This window comes from Rhagoletis pomonella, unplaced genomic scaffold (genome assembly GCF_013731165.1).
Source record: "Rhagoletis pomonella isolate Grant_MI unplaced genomic scaffold, Rhpom_1.0 Rhpom_scaffold_00005, whole genome shotgun sequence".
Classification (NCBI taxonomy): domain Eukaryota; kingdom Metazoa; phylum Arthropoda; class Insecta; order Diptera; family Tephritidae; genus Rhagoletis; species Rhagoletis pomonella.
In genome coordinates, this window is record NW_023458559.1 from 82471267 (window position 1) to 82491434 (window position 20168).

Consider the following 20168-nt stretch of genomic DNA (forward strand, 5'->3'; position numbering starts at 1 on the left):
TTGGACTTTTTTATGCAATTTTATTGGTTTATTATGTTCTTACAACAAAAAGTTGTTCTTATCTTATAATTCACAATTTTTAAATCATGTTCACAATAAATATGTATGTTAAGAAATAAGACTGATCTTTGCTTGTCAGCCCGACACAAAACTCCACTTATATGTGTGCAAATATATTTATACCATTCACTGGAGATACAAATGGTACTAATTCCAATCCAATTCGTGGGTTATAATAACCATTGTCTTTAAAGAATTCAAGTTTGCTTGCGTCAGATATTAAATTTTTAACTTTAATCTAATAAAATTTACTCAGATAATATGCTTTGTTGTTTAAATATTTCGATTTCAATTCTTTGTTACGAAAATATATGAATTCGTCTTAATAGATAAATAATGCTGTGTTTAAAATTTAATTTTTTCATAATTTTAACCTTTGTCATGCGATATCTACAAGAATAAGTTTTCACAAGTTCTTCTCAATCGTTCAATTTTGGCAGGCCATACATTACACAAACATTAAGTTTTTATTCTTATCAGTAATTTATAAATAGGTATTTATAATATGTATGTATAGGCATATTTACATTTAATAATATACGTATGTATGGATGCAATGATTTTATATCGTGTTTTAAAAGATTTTATATACAGGTGTCTACATGCCTTACCTTATCTTTCTTTTATGCATACATACATATGTACATATGTATATCTGTGTATGCATCATTCATTCAAATGAGATTTCGTTATATGTATTCTTTAAAATCGTGGAATTTATAAGGTCTTTATCAAGAGATTTTAAAAATTTAAGATCCATTCCAACATTTCCAAATCCGTAGCAGTCATAGATGCCGGCTTAACAATCCGATCCCGTTTGCAAGAACTTTAAACTCTAATGACTTTCAATCAATTTTGGACCTTATTTCTTATTAAACTAACACTTATATTTGCAAATATGTACTCTCATCTACATAAGTATGTATCAATCAATGGTAAATGTGTATTAATTGTGATTTATAATTTTTACAAATTAAACATTATCTGTGGACTTTATACCTTCAATGTTTAATAAATAATATAAATACATGCAGAGTATTGGCCCTTAAAAATTGGTATCTTTCAAGCCTAGCCTAGCCTAGCTTCGTTCAATGCGTGTTTATCTTGGTAAACATATGTACGTAGAAATGTACATACATACAAATACGTATGATCTGTCATAATAAGTACTACATGCTTGAATGAATGTGTGTAATAAGATGAAAGTAAATACTTACTTACATATGTATTTATGTACATACATACATAATTATATCTGCAATGCGAGATAAACTTATATGCAGTTTTATTTTAATCGAACCTGCCTAACGAAATTATACTTTTACTTATTTGGAAATTTATAGTCTTTATGGGGGTAGTGTCGCCTCTGAAATTAGAAACTCCTTCAGGATATCAAATATTTTTAAAGGAATGTATGCCAAAATAAATTTCGCAAATAGCAAATCTATTTATTTTCCGTGAAGGGTTTGTATTAGACGGAACTCGCAGTCAATTTAAATTCTGTTCGATTTTGCAGCGCCATATTTCTAAACGACTGGGTGTTTGTAATTGGTATAACAAAATATACCCCAAACCTAAATACTAATACTAAGGGATTTAAGAAAAATGTGTTGATCTGTAATTTGATTCGCCACATTTACTTATTTATTTGTTGTATGCCCTATTTTGGAGTAATTATATATTTAAGAGCAGTAATATTAACATTGTTGCGATTTTCAAGCAGTAATTAAGCCAATAGAAATCTAGTCAAATTTCATTACAAGAACCCCGTGGTCGTTAATTGTAATTATTTTTCATCTTTGGTTATCTGTTGAAACTAAACACTACGTTAATTTTATTTCGCTATCAATAAATATAATAAATATATTGATGTGTAATCATAGAAACGTATCAATCCATTTAAAGCTTTCAACATATACATAATTAATACCCTTTACTAAAATGAAGGCAGCATTTAATTTAACAAAAAAAAAAAACAAAAAAAAACAAAACAAAGATCTCGAATATCAGAAATCAACATAATCATGCATATCAATGTATCAGAATAAAGAGAAATCAACATATACATATTAAGCTTCAACTCAAATAAATTAAACACAACGATTTAAATATATTTGTTTTTTATTTATGTATATTTGAAAAAGTTTTGTTTGTTTTATACCTACTACAAATATAGTATGTACTAATTACAATAATTATAATAGTAATTTCATATTTTCGTCTTAAAATCTTAATGAAATGAAAGAACCTTAGCTGATATTATATAATTTAATCAAATACATCTTCGGTCAATACATCCAGAAATTGTAGACACATACACACAAAAAATTATATTAAGGGATTTTCACTACTTCAACAGATACATAGATTAAGTATGTACAAAATGAAATATTTACATAAATCATAAAGAGTTTTCTTAAATTAGAAATTAAGAAAACAATAATAATTATAGTCATCGTAAAAAATAACATATTAAAAGTTTTATCACGCGAACAGATAAATAGTGAATTTATTTAATAAAGATAAAACAAACCAACGAACAATAAAACGATTTCATCAAAAAATAATGGTCTTTCAAGTAAAACTGCCTACCAAAGCTAAATTTATAATTTTCTGTACACAAAATAGGGAGAATTAAACATTAATCAACTTTTCCTTAAAAAAAAAACTCGCAGAGTTTTTAATATCAAACAATTATTTTAACCGGAATAACATTTCTTTTCGGAAATCGTAAAATAAGTTATGTAAGTAATTTTAGAATCCTTTTCTTCCTTCTATTGCCAAATTTTTTAAATCTGCTTGAATTCGAAGTTAATTCTAAATTCTTCTTTTGCCCAAAAATGAATATATGCACTTGCGCGTACATAGTATGACGAGCTCATAAAAAACAAAAAAACATTACGAATATCATAAGTAAGAGCAACAGCGAAATACCAACGCTACCGTTTGCTTTTTTTTACTCTTACTTGTGTAGTATTCGTCGTTTTTGTTCTGAGCTTGGCATAAATACCTACATATATATGTATGTATGTACACGTCAAGCTGATCTAAAACTTATTCGGGCCGTTTTCTGATGTAAACTGTAACTTTAAAGCTCACTTTATTTCTAAAGGTTGTATTAAAATTTATGATTGTGTCTAAAGCAAAGCATTTTATTATCGGTTTAAATGGGTTTACCACCAAGAAACATACATATGTACGTCAAAATCGATAATAGAAATGCTTTACTTTAGATATAGATTTACTTTTTAACCAACCTTTAAATATAAAGTTAAAGTTTTAAAGTTAAAGGTTAAGTACTTCAGAAAACGGCCTGTTTAGCCTGTTATGTTGTTATGTTGATTTTGTTTTCAGATCATTGCTTTATTCTTGAGGATTATTCACACTACGATGATGTTTTGACATTCTGTAATAAGCACACATATGTATGTATCTATGTATATGCAGAATATAAACATAAAATGGCATACGAGTGCACTTATGTACATATGTATATACAAATTATATCCTATCGTTGTGCCAATTATCCTTAAAATATTTCATTGTCATACATTTAAAATTATATGCCTCCAATCTACAGATAGATAAGCTTTAAAAGGAATTGCAGCATAATCTTTGTTTCCCATGTTATTAGGGATATTATTTTTAATCTATATTGCATGCATTTTGTACAGTTTTTGTGTGCTTTAAAAATACATTAGGTATTTGATGGGATTTCGATTAACCATTAGCAATAATAATAATAATATCAATGCCAACTGCAATCCTCTCCAAAATGTATACATATACTCGCATGTGTTTGCATATAAAGTTATTTTACATACATTTCTTATTGAAATTGTTGTAATTGGTATCGAACGTCTTCTTGGTCCTCCTCCGTCCTCATTCAAAACTTATACTTTGTTTTTATTTGTTTTAATACGTAAGTTACATAGATTAATATCCTAACAGTAATTTTTATGTATTAATTTTAAGTGTATTAAGGAAAATATATATGCTTAACTGATTTGTTATGTTGTTCCACAAGTCGTGTTCTCATTCACGTCAAACTTCGTGTAACACCACCGCCCCATTGAATCATTACTTTATATTTCTTTCTTTTTTCATATTTTTATGAATATTCAGTCTCGCTCTTTTTGTTATAGTGAAAACTTCACCTAATTTTATTACTTTTGCATATGCGCACACATGCGCTTTTATGTAATACATAGTGCTCCTACATACATACATACTTTGATATTCATTTGTATCAGGGTTGATACTACTGGTAGTATAATCCGAGTCTTTAATTTTCCGACTCACTTTTTCCTGCCATTAATCTCAACGAATATTTTATGCACGCACGAAAGCGCTTCATTGAATTCTTCACATAAAAACTTACATACATACATATATAGTTATTAAACTTATTCGTTAACTCAAATATTTTAAGCTTACGCTTCTAGCATGACTTTGTGGACCTGCAGTTGTTGCGTACTATTGGTCACATTTTGAGTGGCTTCGGCGTTAGTCGGTGTTACAGTGACATCAGCAGAGACTGCAGAATATCTTTGTGCTGCTGTTGCAGCCGCAACCAATGCCTGCAATTTAGTCGGCGGCGGTGTTGGCGACTTTTTCGACAGATTCAGTGGTTGTTGTGAGTCGGCTATATCAACTTGTAACTCCAATAGGCGTGGAGGGGAGTGAACTGCTGACGGCGATGGTCGGGAAGGAGATATTGAAGTAGATGTGGAGTGTGGAGATTGGAAATATTGGCATCCATTTGATGAGGATGATGATGCTGAGCCATTGCCGCTTGGCGAAACAGACTGCTGGCGGTGGCTGATACTCGTTGTAGTTATAACAGAATGGCCGTGCCACCTTGTAGCGGTTGGGCCTACTGTGCTTGGGGGTGGTGGTGAGGGCAATGCAATTGTAGTGGTTGAGGGCGAAGCACAATTAGTGCTTGAACAAGCTGGAGAACTACTCGAGGATGGTGAAACGCTCGAGTTATAGTGGTAGGAATTCTGATTTAAAGGTGATAAATGCTGCATTGGTGCTGGACTACGGCTACCGGGGTGTGTTGGCGTGTTCGGAATCAGAGCTCCTGATGATGATCCTGGATCACGCATAATGTAATTCTGAATTATATCAGATCTCTTAATTTGTTCAGGAGTCATTCGTGGTTCAGCCATCAAAGATTTAGCCAACACTGAATGAGTGCTCGACAACGTAGATTGTTGTGGTGTCTGAACGGCGCCGTTGTTATTTTGGTTGTCATTACCGTTGTTGCAAACATTGGTAGTCGCTTGACGTGTTAAATGTATATGCAACTGACTTTGCTGATGACAACTTCCTGCATTTTCTGATGGGATATTAGAAAGCGGGGATGATGCTGGTGGTGCAGTCGCTTTGGAAACAACAACCGAATTCGGAGCATTACTCGGGGTTTGAGCAGATGGAGGTGAGATTGCTTGCAAGCTTTGCACCGAAATATTAGTTTGCATACTTGTTGTGTTGGTTTTAACGATGCTATTAGAGCCATTGGATGTAGAACTAGGATCTGCATCTGCCGTTTCGAATTCGCGATGTCGCAGTGCTCGAAATTTTTTATGTGGTTTATACGCTTCATCCATCAGTGAGTTGGTATCGTAGAGAGGAGGCGCTTGCAGTACTCGTTTCAACACGGGCATATCGTCCACAATTTGTCTTTTTAGTGCATTTGGCGTATTAGCTGGGCCAGCTAATGAAGAGGTGGACGTCGGATTGATAGGTTGAGGCGAACGTATGGGTGAAACAGATATTGTAACTTGACTTGTACTTGCTGTTGCAGTTTCTGTGCAGTCAAGGGCGTCGTCAACACTAGAACGCGGACTGGAACATGAAGAACTTCCGCCTGAGCTTACTGCTTTGATGCCGCAATCGTTCTTTTCATTGCCCGACTCGATACCTGAGTCGGTGGGCGAGTCTAATTTTCGGTATCTATTTGTAGTACCAGAAGTTAGGTGATGATGCAAATGCTGGTGGGAATGCGAGCGAACAATTGGAGTGATTGTCAACCCATTCTGGGTTAGATGTGCATGTGAACCGACAATGTCCATTTCGGCGGTAGAATCACCAGACGAACCGGAGTTGGCTCTGTTGCGCAATGGACACGAACCTGATAATGATGCGGCCAACAATGGTGCTGACGAAGCTAATGCAGATGTTTGTGGTCCTTGTTGATTAGAGTGATGGTGGGATGTTGACGTGCTTGATGAGGTGGTGTATTCTAAGTCTGCCGACTCGGTACTTGACACGGAACCTAGAGGACTCTTTGCCTCAGCATCCATACGCGGATCGTCCCAGTTAATAATAGGACTCTTTACATTCGCTGGCTGTTCATCGTCCATTGTCCACATCTGCTGGCGTAATAGTTCTTTATGTTCCGTACGAAATACAACTAGTTTCTCAGTATGAAGAGTGCTTAATGTTCGCAAATCAGGCATTGTATCTAACAATTTTGCCATGAAATCTGGTTGATCAGCGCGGTTCTGGCTTATGACTTTTTGCAAGCAACCCTTCAATCGGCTATACATCTTTTCGATCAATTCAATGTTGCGTAGTCCAGGTCGATCGGGCGTTATCAAAACTATTGCACAAAACAGCCCGATTTCCGCATCTGACAAATTCATTGAATTCATGCGTTCGGCGAAATTGAATGTTGAATCCACCAAAAATCGGGCATTAGCACCGTTCTGTATTGCATCGCGACGCATTACCTGCCCATTCAAGCAAATTATACTATTGATAGAAGAATCAAACATGCAAATCAGACGCACAAAAAGTGCATCGAATAGACCGGCTTTGAGCAAAGTGAATTTATCATCCTGGGTGAGGAGTTGAAAACCTGGTATCATACCGGCGAAGTCGATAACGCCACGTATTACATGAGCAAAGCGCTGAGAAAACTCTTGCTCTGACTGCAACTCTGGAGCGGGATTCAGCGGGCAAGCCTATAAAAGTAAAAGAGAATATTTATTAAAATTATGAATCGCGAAATATTCCAATATCAGAAGAAGTACTCGTATACATTAGAAAAATCCGTAAACGAAAAAAGCTTTGTTAATCATATTTCTTAGTACATGTAGGTATGTGTATATGTATGTAGGTACATATGTATGTATGTGTTTGCATTTAACTTTCATATCTACAATGTTAAGGTCCCAGTGAAGGTCATATTTTTCACAAAGGTTGTGATATTCACCGTTAACAAAATATTCGAATCGATAACTACAAAGAAACACCAGTGTATTTTAGCACATGCGCCGGCTTTACATATCTGTGTAGGTTTAATTGTATATATGTATGTATGTATGTACTTTTGTATTCCAACATGAGAACAATTTTTAAGAGCTTTTGCTTGTTGCTTTAGAAAAGAGAAGTCAAAGCTTATATTTCCTAGTAAACTAAATCTATGAAATGGCGCAAAAAAGTATGAGATCCATAGTGGGGTACATATATACATACATATATATATATATAGGTTTATCTATGTACGAATGTATGCATAAAGTAAAGAGCATAGAGAAAACTTATTTGGCTTTTACAACTAAGAATGAAAACAAAGCGAAGCTCGCTGGTTGCGCGTGTGTGCCTATAATTAAGTTTCGCGTGTGCGTGATGCTTTATTCTGATATTCTAGTCAAGGTCGACGAACTAGAGTTCAAGGTTTTACCTTCACGAGGGGACTGCGAGAATCTACTGCGTATGTACATACATATATACATACATACAAAGGTACACACTGTACCTCAATCAGTGCAAGAAAGCCGCGTATACTTACTTACGTACATACATACATATGTATATACATACATACATAGAATAAAGGGAGTACCTAGGAGAACAAATAAACTTGCTTGCTACAGATGATTTGATTTTTTTAAATAACATTTAATGTCTAACGTAAAAGGGTAAATCTTTAAATAAATTGATTTCATTGAAAAAGTTTGTCATAAGCAGAATTTGCTTTTTAGAAGCAACCTAAATATGAATGCATACATGTGCCCCCCTTTATTTGGAACAGAAACCTAGGCACTCAAACGGAAACATGCAAATCGATCTTGAACTTGAACTTTATTAAGTTAGGTAGATTGTTGTTATCGCAAAAATTCAAAGCTTCACCAAACATATTTAGTATTTCACAGCACTTAAAATATACTATTTGTGGTATACATATACATATGTATGTATGTATGTATGTAGGGACATAAATGTTCTTAGTAAAATAAATATTTGTGAGTCTATGTTCGTGTACACAAAAACAACCTAAGCGCATTCATTTATTCGTGTATGTCAATGCCAATGCCAGCGTTCATCGCATCATTATCAAACTTAACTTGATGGATTCAATGGCGAAGCCAAGCACATCCGAACGAAGCTAATCGTAAAATCGAATGGGCTATTGTGAAAACTACCCTGCAGCAATAAGGCGGCCAATTTTACGTAAAGGACTAGTACTTCACTGGTTAAAATTTGACTGGTCAGAATTGGACATTTGCTTGCATCGAAAATGTCAGCCTTCGACCAGTCCCCAAGGAACCGGCCTAGAGATAGACGAAAAGTACAGTTTGGCAGTGACAGGGTGATGTTGTCTTGAAATTCAATAAAAAAAAATTAAAGAACACCACCCTGTAAATGTCCCAATCGCTTGGTCTGGCCTTGATGCAAAGTGAACATTTGAACACACTGGCTGTAACTCAGTGCGCAGAGATGCTTGCCACTATTTGTTAGTTTTCAGAAGGGTCCGGGTTCAAATGCCGGCAGAAGCAACATGGTTATAAAATGATAAAATTTATTTTTTTTTGTGTTTCCGAATTATGAAAAAGCATCTGCGAAGTGCAGAACGCAATCTTACTCCAACGAAAAAAATCTCCAAAATTGGACTAGTCCAGGACTATCTGACGGTCAGTGTTGATTGGACCGGTCCTTTTCCAATGACACGCCAATGCTAAAAATGGCAGTTGAAACCATTGGCAGGGGAATTATGAGGGACTAGTGCTGGTAACAATAGGGACTATCTGAGGGCTAACCTAGGGTGAGTCTGAATTGCTGCAGGGTAGTTAGTTCTTTACGCATACTAATTGAATATACATACATACATACATACATACATACATACATATACATAGTATATATACATAGGTGTTTTCTATCAAATTTTTTAATTTACTCAGAAAATTTGTTAAGAATGATTAGCAGCGAAAGGTTTCTAGTATTTTAAAAGGTGCATACAGATGTATGTGTATTTATGTATGTATGTACATATATAATCCCTAACTCCACAGAACATTTTTATTTACACGTGTACATGCATACATACATACATACATACTTATTTGCAAGCCTTCTGCTTATAATAAATTGCGCAAACGAAAAAGAAAATAGCCGAAATACAAGTTGCTAAAATATAGCTAAACGTTCATATGTAGTTTGTATGTATGAATGTACATTAGACCGTACCAGAAATAAAAAGTTCGCCATGCACCCCTAAACGCTCAGACTGAACTTAACTTCTAGTCTAGACTAAACTTAACTTAATTTAACTTACCGTAACAAATCATCTATCTATCTAAGCCTGAAGCGGAAATATTTTGTTTTTGAGAAATGCAAAAACGAAAATCTGGCAAGCCTTATTCTCTCTCTGCTCTCAATTTCCACAAGGCCGCAAAAACCTACAGTTTCTTAAGTTTCTTACGGTAAGTTAAGTTTTAACTAACCGCCAACACAGTCTCTCATATAACAGGTTGGCCAAAATATTAAATTAAATTAAGTTACGAAAATTAAGTACAGACTAACTGAGCTTAGCTTTAAGTCTAAAGCAGAACTTTTACACTTGCTTATGAAGTTCTGCCAGCGCTGCCCATGCCGAACGTAGTGGTCGCCTTTTTTACATTTTCCATCATTTCTTTGGGTCCACATTGGTGCCGCGAGAAGACAGATATTTGTATTCGAAAGTTCATTGTCCCGAAATACCCAGTTCTGGTATTTACCACCACCCACCAGATCTCAGTTCTTGTTATACTAAAGCTCACCATAAACCATTTAACCTTTGCTAAGGAAGTATTAAGATTATTCCAGTAGACCTATTTAAAAAAAAATTTTATTGCCAAATGCAGGTGCATCCGAAAAATGTAAATTGCTTTGCAAAAATATTTTGGACTCGGTGGCGGGGGGAGGGGGCATGTTAGGTGGTGCGGTCTAATGTACATATGTACATAAGTGCACATCTTTATGTTTATAAGAATTGTATGTATTGTATTATTATTAGCAAGCAGACATACTAACGCCTGAACGACAGACACACCAAAATGGAATGACGATGGTCGCGACAAAGGGGACGGAGATGAATTGCAAAATACTGAACTGCGAATAATTTCCTCGTATTTTACAAGGTCATGTGCGCCAAGCTTTTATTCTGTTTCGGGTTTTTTCGAATCGGTTTATATTTCAGCATTTGCGCGCGTGTATTTAATTTTATGTGTAGTTGTTTTGTGTTTTCATACTGCTGATTTGTTCGTGTTGATGTCATTATGACGTCTGTCGTCTGGAGCAAACGCGCATTTATTTGCGTTGATATGGAAATGACAAATTTTGTAATGGATTATTAGTTAACTAAGTTAGTCAACTAAGTTGCCAGCCTATGTACATATGTATGTATGTATGTATAATGGCATGTGGTGCAAGCAATAGTATGAGAACAACGCTTATAAGATAATTCTTATGCGTACGTACGTATGATTGTACATACCTACATACTTGGTCCTATTTAGTATGTATCTATGAATGTAGTATGTACAGGCATACTCTAAATTTGCTTTCAGTGTATCTACATACATACATATGTATGTATGTATTTCGCCTGAGTAAGAGAGCTGGCATTTGATTTCATTTAATGTGATTTTTGCAAAAGCTTTTTCAAAACAATATTTCTCTGTTTTTATTTTTTTTCTCATCGGCGCTTGTTTTTTATTCTATTCTCGTCGAGAGTCAAATTCAAGGTTAAAAAACCTTGCCACAAGGTTATTTCTGCGCTCTTATTCTACCTTCTAGACATGTGCGGTCTTTTTTGTTATTGTTATATTATTGCTGTTATGACGATATGTCATGTTGTTGTTTAATTTTATTATATTTGCTGACTTTGTTGAATGCTTTGTTGTATAAATTTGAATGATGAATATTTGGTAGACCTTTTTATCTCTTTCTGTGTAGATATTGTTTGTTTAGCTTCTTATATTGGTACATACATACATATATTTGGAATAAACAGACAATTTTCTTGCGGAGTTTTTAATCGACAGAACTTTGCATAAAAATGTTACGAACTGTTATTTAATACAAATATGCTCATGCGTATGTACATACATACTTAGATACAAAAAGAAATAACTATGGATTTTTTTTAAGCCTTTTAAGTCTAATTAATAAAATAAAAAAATAAAAGTAGAAATTATTTTTATTTTTATTAGGTTATATATTCAATAAAAATATGACAACTGTGTTGGCCTGTTATCAAACCAGGATCTACCGAATGGTAGATCGCAGTTCAATATATGTACATACACTTGTGGTCAGCTGATTAAGTCAAGTGACAGTTTTGACTAGTTTTGGCTATTTTTCTTTTGTTTATTTATTGTTTATATTTTTTTTATACAAGTTTGGCACTTTACCTAACCTGCGCCGTATAAATTCACATTTCAAACTTCGTACAAAAATTATGAAAATTCCACAAACTTTAACATTTGCACCCAAAACTTTTAAACTTTTTATTTAGAATTTTTAGAAAAATCTTGGGTATGCAGTAGGTTAAAGTGCAAATTTTGCAAAATTTGAAATGTGAATTTATGTGGCGCTGGCTAGTTAAGGTGCTAAACTTTTATAAAAAAATATAAACATTAAATAAACGAAATAAAAATAGCCAAAACTAGTCAAAATGTCACTTGACTTAATCAGCTGACCAAAAGGGGACATATGTATATACATACTTGCATATGCACGTGTCTACGGCGGCTTTTACACCTACTATGAATTACTAACCATGGAAGATTAAAAATAAATTATCTTTAATAAATTCCAACAGATTTCTCATAAAATAAAGTTTTTCATTTTAATTAATCGATAGAGATTTGATTATGAAAGATTTTCTTAAAAAAGCGAATTTTTTAGTGAACGCAATTTATTAGTCAAGAGTCGAAACTAAACCCTCTTTTTTTAACGAAAAAAAAAATAAAATTATGAAATTTTCTTCGGAGGGTCTACCTGTTTTATACATTCATTTAGGAACTTTTCATAGCAATATTTTAATTTTTATAAGTCATCTGCTTTTTTCACCCGGGTAAGCTAATTTTATGAAATAATGAAAACTACCTGTTAAAACTAACCAAAACGCGTTAAGAATACTATATTATTTAAATGAATACATATTAACACTTACCAGTAGCGTTGGCATTGAATAAGAGGGACACTCTCTCGCCCTTTGTCTCATGGCAGCAACTTTTTCTTTTGTAAACTCGCAAGTTTCCAGATGAGCGCGTAGGACAGCAGCTATCAGTCGTGGTTGATCATCCAGCTCCCCTGCAAGAGCGCGTTGTTGGCCACGATTTTGTGTGCTTTGCTGCATGGCAGCTAATATTCGCGCTTTCTCACGCTTTGGTACTCGACCGAATCGGACCGCTGCAAGCAAAAGAAATCAAATCGGGTTTTTAGTGTGACAGACATATTACTATTTAATAAACAAAACTCCTTAATATACAAATTTACTTATATATATGTATATGCATACATATACCGTCGTTCAAAGTACAAAGCCGCGTATCGTCATTCTGCAAAACCGCGTAACCGACATTGGCTGCCAAAAATTGGATTTGCTCACCCAAGCTCTTGGCTCAAGCCTTTACCATTTTGACTTTAAACGACGATATGTGCATGCATAAGTTATGCCCAATGCTTATTGCGCCTGCTTTATTCACTCCCCTACTGCATCTCGGAGTGTGAAACCAAATTCATTCAATTAAATATCGAAAGTCAACGTTCAAAAATATTAAACTTTCGTCGTCTATAAACCTGTGTAGATTTGTTTGAATAAATATCTAGGTACTATATGCATGTTTAAGAAGTGGAATATGCCTGTATCATGAACAAAGTGCAAATGAAAAACTGATTCAACTAACTTCCTGAAATGCCGTTTTGCTAATTTTAAATATGGTAAATTTTAAGTTTTACTTTCTGTTGCAGTGTTTTTTTTAAATCACTCTCTCTTACTTGGCTTAAATACTATTAAAGTGAAATGAGAACATAACTACGAGTACTATAGTAGCCAGTCTAACAACCGATTTCACCTCTACTGGTGAGCAAACTTTTACCATAGACACTTTCATTTCTCCAACGAGAAGTAACGAAAGCAAATTAATAAACAAGAGCAACCGATAGTGGAAAACCATAGTAAAGAGTGGGAGAAGGGGTCGCGGTCTATGAAATAAAAAAAATTCATATAGGATTATTACTTAAGTATGCATAGCGAAAAGGGAAATTGTTACGGGAGGAAATATAAATAAATAACTTAATGAGATATGAAATATTCGTGAATTTTCTGTAAAATTGATTTATTAAAGGTCATATAAGTCTTGTATAATATATGTATATTGTGTACATTATATTATATTATGTATGTTTTTAGAAAATTAAAAATATATACAAATATGTATAAATGAATAACATTCATATAAATATGGGTACACACATATTACCATGATACAAAAAATTGAAGGTAAAAGCACTGAGAGGCAGCCTGAACATATTTTCATCTATTTATTTTTTGTTTTACTTTTATTTGGATTTGAGTTGCTCTGGAAACTTCAATTTTATAAAGTAGAAAAACTTCAATAAACATTTCCATACACAAAAAACTACTTTGAAGCTTTCAACTAGGCCTTCCATATTGAACAAAAGACAGTAATAAATAAAAAATACAACAAGTTTGATACTACAATGTAACACAGAGGATAAGTCTATCATTAAGCGTTACTGCTCATGTTCCTTATTTTGATCAACGAGTGATTGTTTTAAAACAAGAAAATTTTTCTTCTTATAAGACAACATTGGTAGATATCGTTATGAATATTATACACAACTTTTTGATAGTCATTGGCTAACTAAAAGGTTAATGTTAACCAAATACTTTTAAAGTACAGTAAAAATTTACTAATGGCTGACTGTAGTTAACCAATGTCCATTCATTAGTTAAGCAATGTTGATCATAGCCCTTTTTCTATTAGTTGACTAAGTAATTGATGTGAAAACGGCTCACAACCGAAGGGCTTACTGCCATTTCTGCATCCTTTCCAGCAAAGAAGAGATGTGCAAATAAGTTTATACATATTTTTTATTGTGATATTTATTCTATTGAGTCTCAAATGCATACAAATATGTATGTAAGTATTTATAGCATTTTCTTTTCTCGCAATAATGTTGCATTTATTCTGCCCTGCGACAGGTCTGTCAAGTTTCTCTGCATCTGCATCTTCGCATGCATATTGCGTGCTCCTTCTTTAAAACTTTGCACTCTGATAACGTTGCCATATGAGAAGGTGACATTTTTTCGAGAATAGAAAACGCCATTACATATGCATAAAAGGTTTTTAGGATCGCATTCGAAGTTCCGCAATTGCTTGCTGCGGAACGATGGCTCTGGAAATAAATTTATCCGCAGCCGTAGTTAAGATTTAATTTTGCAAGGGATGCATTCAATATAAAATTATAGAAATTTGTACATATGTATGTAAGTACGTAGATATCTAATTCCTCAAACTAATTCATCTGCTATGTGTGTACCACTTTTCCTCTAAAGTAACACGACAGACTTAAATACCAGCGAACAAAATTTCAACAAAAGTGAAATATAGAGGAGAAGAAGCCTATTTGAATGTATGTATGTATATATGTACATATATGTACATAATTTACACATACACTCATCTTAACAATAAGGTAGAATTGAAGTGAGAGGCAAATAGTTAAGAAGAAGTCAGAAAGCATATTACTTTGCGGCTGCGCATTTAGCTCGTTGCACGCCCCAGATAAAAACGAAGTATAAAAAAAACAGCAACGAAAGCGGCGACTACACCACGAAGAAATCTCACTGACATACATTAATGCAGGCCGGCGAAATTCGGGTCAAATGAAAATGAAAACGAAATGTTTTCTCTAGCAAACATACATATGCATGTATGTACAATGTACATATGCACAAACTTATATTTGTAAAAGGAAAGAGAAAAGAAATCATAAAATAAAAGAAATTTGAATGTAAAGTCAAATTCAAAGCCACGAATATAGAAAAAGGTAAAAACGCTATCAAAAAAGAAAGTAAAAGGAGGATGTAAAGAAATATAGGCATGGAACACAAAGCTAACAACAATTGAGATGAAAAATCTATTATGTATATCAATTACACATAACGAATAGATATTTTTAATAAAGAAAGTTGATAAATTTAACAAGAATTGAATAGCGGGATATATTTATTCTTTCAGAGTATGTACATATGTATGTACATACATACATACCTAACAGCCAGAAATATATATATATATTTTTAAACATAACCTAATGGAAATTTAACATACATACATAATATGTAGCGACACTTACGTGCATTGTGATAGTTAACATTGCCTTTAAGTATACTTTTGAGAATTGGTAATTCCTCGGTCATTGTAATGAAATTTATTTTAAATTATATACCTTTACATAAACTTTTTATATGCAAGTTGGTAAAGCGTTTTTATTTAGGCAAACTGGAAATGCTTTTGTTGAATTTTGCTCTGTGAACAAACTCCGACATATGGAATTTTTAAATCAGGTACACATTTTCGATATTACTCTTCATGGGAACGACTCATTGAATAATAATTAACAGGAACTTTATTTGCTTTATTTTTAAGATTTATCATAATTTTATTTTTTCACCATATATTTTATTTGTTTGCACACTAAATACATATACACTGCTGCTGTTTTTTGGTATAAAGGGGTCTATATGATATATATTTTTATTTATTTATAAGAAACGTTATTCAGAGAACATCTTTTCTTAGTACACTTTTCAAAAACATATCAATACATGTATTTATCTTTGATCTTCGAAAACTTTTTTGTTAATATTACTTTTACAAATATTTAATTATTTTGCACACCATATTTTTTGTTTGTTTTATTTCTTGCACCCGGTTTGTAGTTTACTCGTTCATTAGTCTGTAATCTACCGTTGGACGCTAACGTGACAAAACTCGCCAAGGCCTCGAAAGCGACTAACTGTAAAAATCAGAAGCATGTTATGAATATACTGAAAAGACAGCATGGACAAAAACGAAACGAAATACGAGATGCACGATACAGAGAAACAGAGGTAGGAGTAAGGGCAGAACTAAAAGCAACATTGCGCACAATAAATTAATACGCAGAGTGATGAAGCAAAAGACCTCAAAAGAGAAGAATTAACCTCAACGCCACAGTTACAACCTCATGGTTTATCTCCCTGTACCGACTTGCACTTGCGAATCGTGGTAAATGAAGATGGAAAGCTTCTAAATGCCGCTTGTGTAGATTTAATCACACAACCTACTGATAACTTTGTTCGTAAACGAGTATGTATTTACATATATATGTTTTGCCTCTCTTTTATATTTTTTCTTGTGCTACGCTCTCATACTAAGAGAAAAGTGTTCTCGTAAATACATATACATAAATATAAGACAATAAATTTACACATACGTATCGAAACTTTCCAGCGCAAGTATCGCAATTTAGTTCTGTTGTATATTTTACCACATTTAAGAGAGTATTATAAATAAACTTTTTGGCTTGTGAGAATATTCAGCAAAAGCTCTGTAGCTCTTATAGCTTTTCACCACAGATATGGGAACAGAAAGTACAAATTAACTTTCACTACACACAATTTTTGAATAAACCTTAGATGTGTATGGACTTTGTCTGCAATTGGCGCGTAAATTGTTTATTAGTAAATTTGACGATTCCTCTTCATTTTGTAGTTGCATTTTTTAATACCACTGGCAACAATTCAATCGAGGGTTTGATCTTTAGGAGAGGAGTGAGCCCTAACAAAAAAAGGCATTGAACTCTGACCAATTGCGGGGTAGTGAACTACTACATCAAATGAATTTTGTCACAACTAAACTCAATTAGTGCAAACATCTAAAAAATATACACCTTCTTTCACATTACGTATACGCAATGGGGATCCTGTCTTTACTTCAATATTCCTTATAGGCTTAAACCTATCAAAACCATCCTATATCGCACGGGGCATACCAACTTTTAGCCAATTGTCGTGATATTTACTTTACACACCACGACGCAAAATGTTCTATATTTCTTATTTGTCCCATATTCGACTCTCAGTATTTCTATTGACTTACTCTACAGAATGACATGGCTTGCAACCCAGAAGGCTAATGCTAAATTCTCAAGGGAATTTTAAGCCTGTGTCTACATATAACAAAATATTTTCTCTCAAAAAACAAAACAAAAATCCTTTAATGCCAAATGTACTATGTGGGCATCGAACACGTAAAAACCAAAGGGCGTTAGGCACAAAACCCGTGTTATTTTTGTTCAATTAGGTGAGCTTAAAATTCAAAAGAAAATTTGCAACATTATCTCAGTTGTTATAAGAAAAATAACCAAATGAACGCAATGGCAGTCCTTTTAAGCTTCGCCAGCAAAAACTTTTTTAACTTTTTGGGAAGCACTTATTTTTGTATCAATGGAGTAACGCAATACAAGTTGCCTTAAGATAATTGTCGCTTATCCATTGCATTACATGTAAGTGCTTCTCCAATCGATAGTAACCGCTTACCTTTTCGTTTACAGAATGCATTACATGTAATGCAATGGATAAGCGAAAATTGTCTTGAGGCAACTTGCATTGCGTTACTCCATTAATACAAAAATAAGTGCTTCCCAAGAAATGAAAAGTTTTTTCTGGGTCAGTTTCTTTATACGTCCATAGCTATAGAGACCATCCCCCTGTAACGTAATGCTCAAGCATTCTTTTAAGTAAGGGAATTTTGAAACTACAATTTCATACGACGTAATACAACTTTTCTCCTGTTACGTATACGCAATGGCAGTCCCATTAAGTTTCAGTTTCTTTATACGTAATGCTCAAGCATACTTTTAAGGGAATTTTAAAACTACAATTTTATATGACGTTAGATTTAGTCAGTAATCTGTAGGCACCGTGTCTAGCACTATAAAGTTATTTTTAAAATTTTTGTGCTAGGATAAGTTAATAAAGAATAAACTAAATTATGATTTTTACGATTCTAGTAAAAGAATTTGATTATATTTATTCATAGCCCCAAATGACGGAAAAAATTGGGTAAATCGAAACAAACTTGCGCAAGCTGTGTTCTACATACATATGTATGTATTTATGTGTCTTTGAGTCGACACTGAATATTTAAAGGAAGTGAACTAGTGAAGAAAGACTAGTGAATCAATTTTCTAGTTCCGTACTAGGTCTTTATCGCCAAAAAGGAACTAGTCCGATAGGAACTAGATCCCCACCAGTCCAAAATCGGCGAAAAGTGGTACTTTTAAAAAACTAGTTTTTTCAGTCTTTTCACTAGAAATCTATATCTAAATTGACGAATTTAGAAATGGTTCGGAACTATAGAAAAAGGGATGCAGAACGAACTAGATCTTATTTGTCGAATTTAGAACTAGTTCGGAACTATCGAATAAGGACGCAGCGGGGGGCTTATTTACTTTACATAGATATGTGTTCGGCGACCTTTCCGTTCAAATACGCTTCTATTCTGTGCTTCGCAGATGCTTTTTCATAGCTTGGTAATACAGGACTAAAATTTGTGTTAACATCTTGGGACCGTATGGAATATAAGAAATAACAGCGAGCGCCTCTGCAAACTCAGCTACAGCTAAAGGTATGTAAACGTACATTTCTTCATTCAAACAAATTTAATTTCAAATTGAAAACACATTTCTTCCAAAATAACTTAAAATCGCGCCACGGATGAACCAAAAAGATTGAAAAATCATGATACTTTTTTGTTTCGTCTGTCGATTTTCGTACTGGTTCGGAACTATAGAATTTAGGTCTAGTTCGGAACTATCGAAAAAGGGATGCAGCAATTGACACTTCCTAGGACATCGCCATGTTAAATTCGCCAGTTGCTTGCATGCACAAGAGATTTATCGCAAACCAGTACTGGGTCTAAATGTACTAGAAGCGCACCAGTTCAGAACTAGAGATTTTCCCCACAGGGTAAGTACAAATGGACTGAAATTATTGGTCATTTTCTCAAAAAATAATTTTATAGTTGACTTACGCGGAAAAAACACAACTGTGGGTTACGTTAAGTACCAGGTTTTGCATGGCGATTTATTGGATTCGAAGACTGAGAACTACGTTTTCGAAAGACCTCTAGAAAGACCTTAAGTTCTATCCAAAAAATGCGTACATATGAAGGAAACATATTTTAAAGTCACAGAGTATCGCTGTTTTTATCTCTGAGCGCCTATTCACCTTCGAATTGGCGAGCACTTCAGTATTTCGTATGATTGAAGAAAAACTGGGTATGTACTTGTAACAATGAACCGCAATGCGATATTTATTAATGTTATTGAAATATTTATTCATTCGAAGCTTTAAAACAAAAAGTCGAAAAAAGTCACGGATTTCTTTCCAGGGTTAATATTCCATAAAAATTAAGTTTTCAAGCAGTGAACGGCGCCTATGTTTACTACTTACTTTTCTACAAAATATGTTATGCTTATATATACTTAGTGTTAACACATACCCTATTTAAAAATGCTTTCTTTCCGAAAAATTTTGTCGTATTATAATGTATTTTCTCTCTCTATGCATCAAAATTAAGTTTAAAAAAAATGCCAAGTCCTCCTCCAACTGGTATTTTTATCCAGAGGCCGCAACGTTTCTCATAGATTTACAAAAATTGTATTTTTTGTTAATTTTTCATATGAACTGTTTTTCAACATGAATTTTTTAAACCGCTCCTGAATTTTGAAAAGTATAATTGTAATTT

General features: G+C 33.6%; 1 protein-coding gene across 3 annotated transcripts in view; it reads right to left on the reverse strand.

Annotated features, from left to right (window-relative positions):
* Nucleotides 1-3348: 3348 nt before the first annotated feature.
* Nucleotides 3349-20168, reverse strand: part of LOC118739711 (ecdysone-induced protein 75B, isoforms C/D) — a 39609-nt gene continuing 22789 nt past the window's right edge. Inside the window, exons 1-3 of one of the 3 annotated variants that reach the window (XM_036471223.1) lie at nucleotides 15730-16398; nucleotides 12515-12753; nucleotides 3349-7034 (exon numbers count right to left, since the gene is read on the reverse strand). In XM_036471223.1, the coding sequence (XP_036327116.1) occupies nucleotides 4494-7034; nucleotides 12515-12753; nucleotides 15730-15793 (2844 nt within the window). In that variant the 5' untranslated portion in view covers nucleotides 15794-16398 and the 3' untranslated portion in view covers nucleotides 3349-4493. Of the gene's footprint in view, nucleotides 7035-12514; nucleotides 12754-15729; nucleotides 16399-20168 lie in introns of those variants that run through there. The other 2 variants (XM_036471222.1, XM_036471220.1) reach the window with 2 other exon arrangements.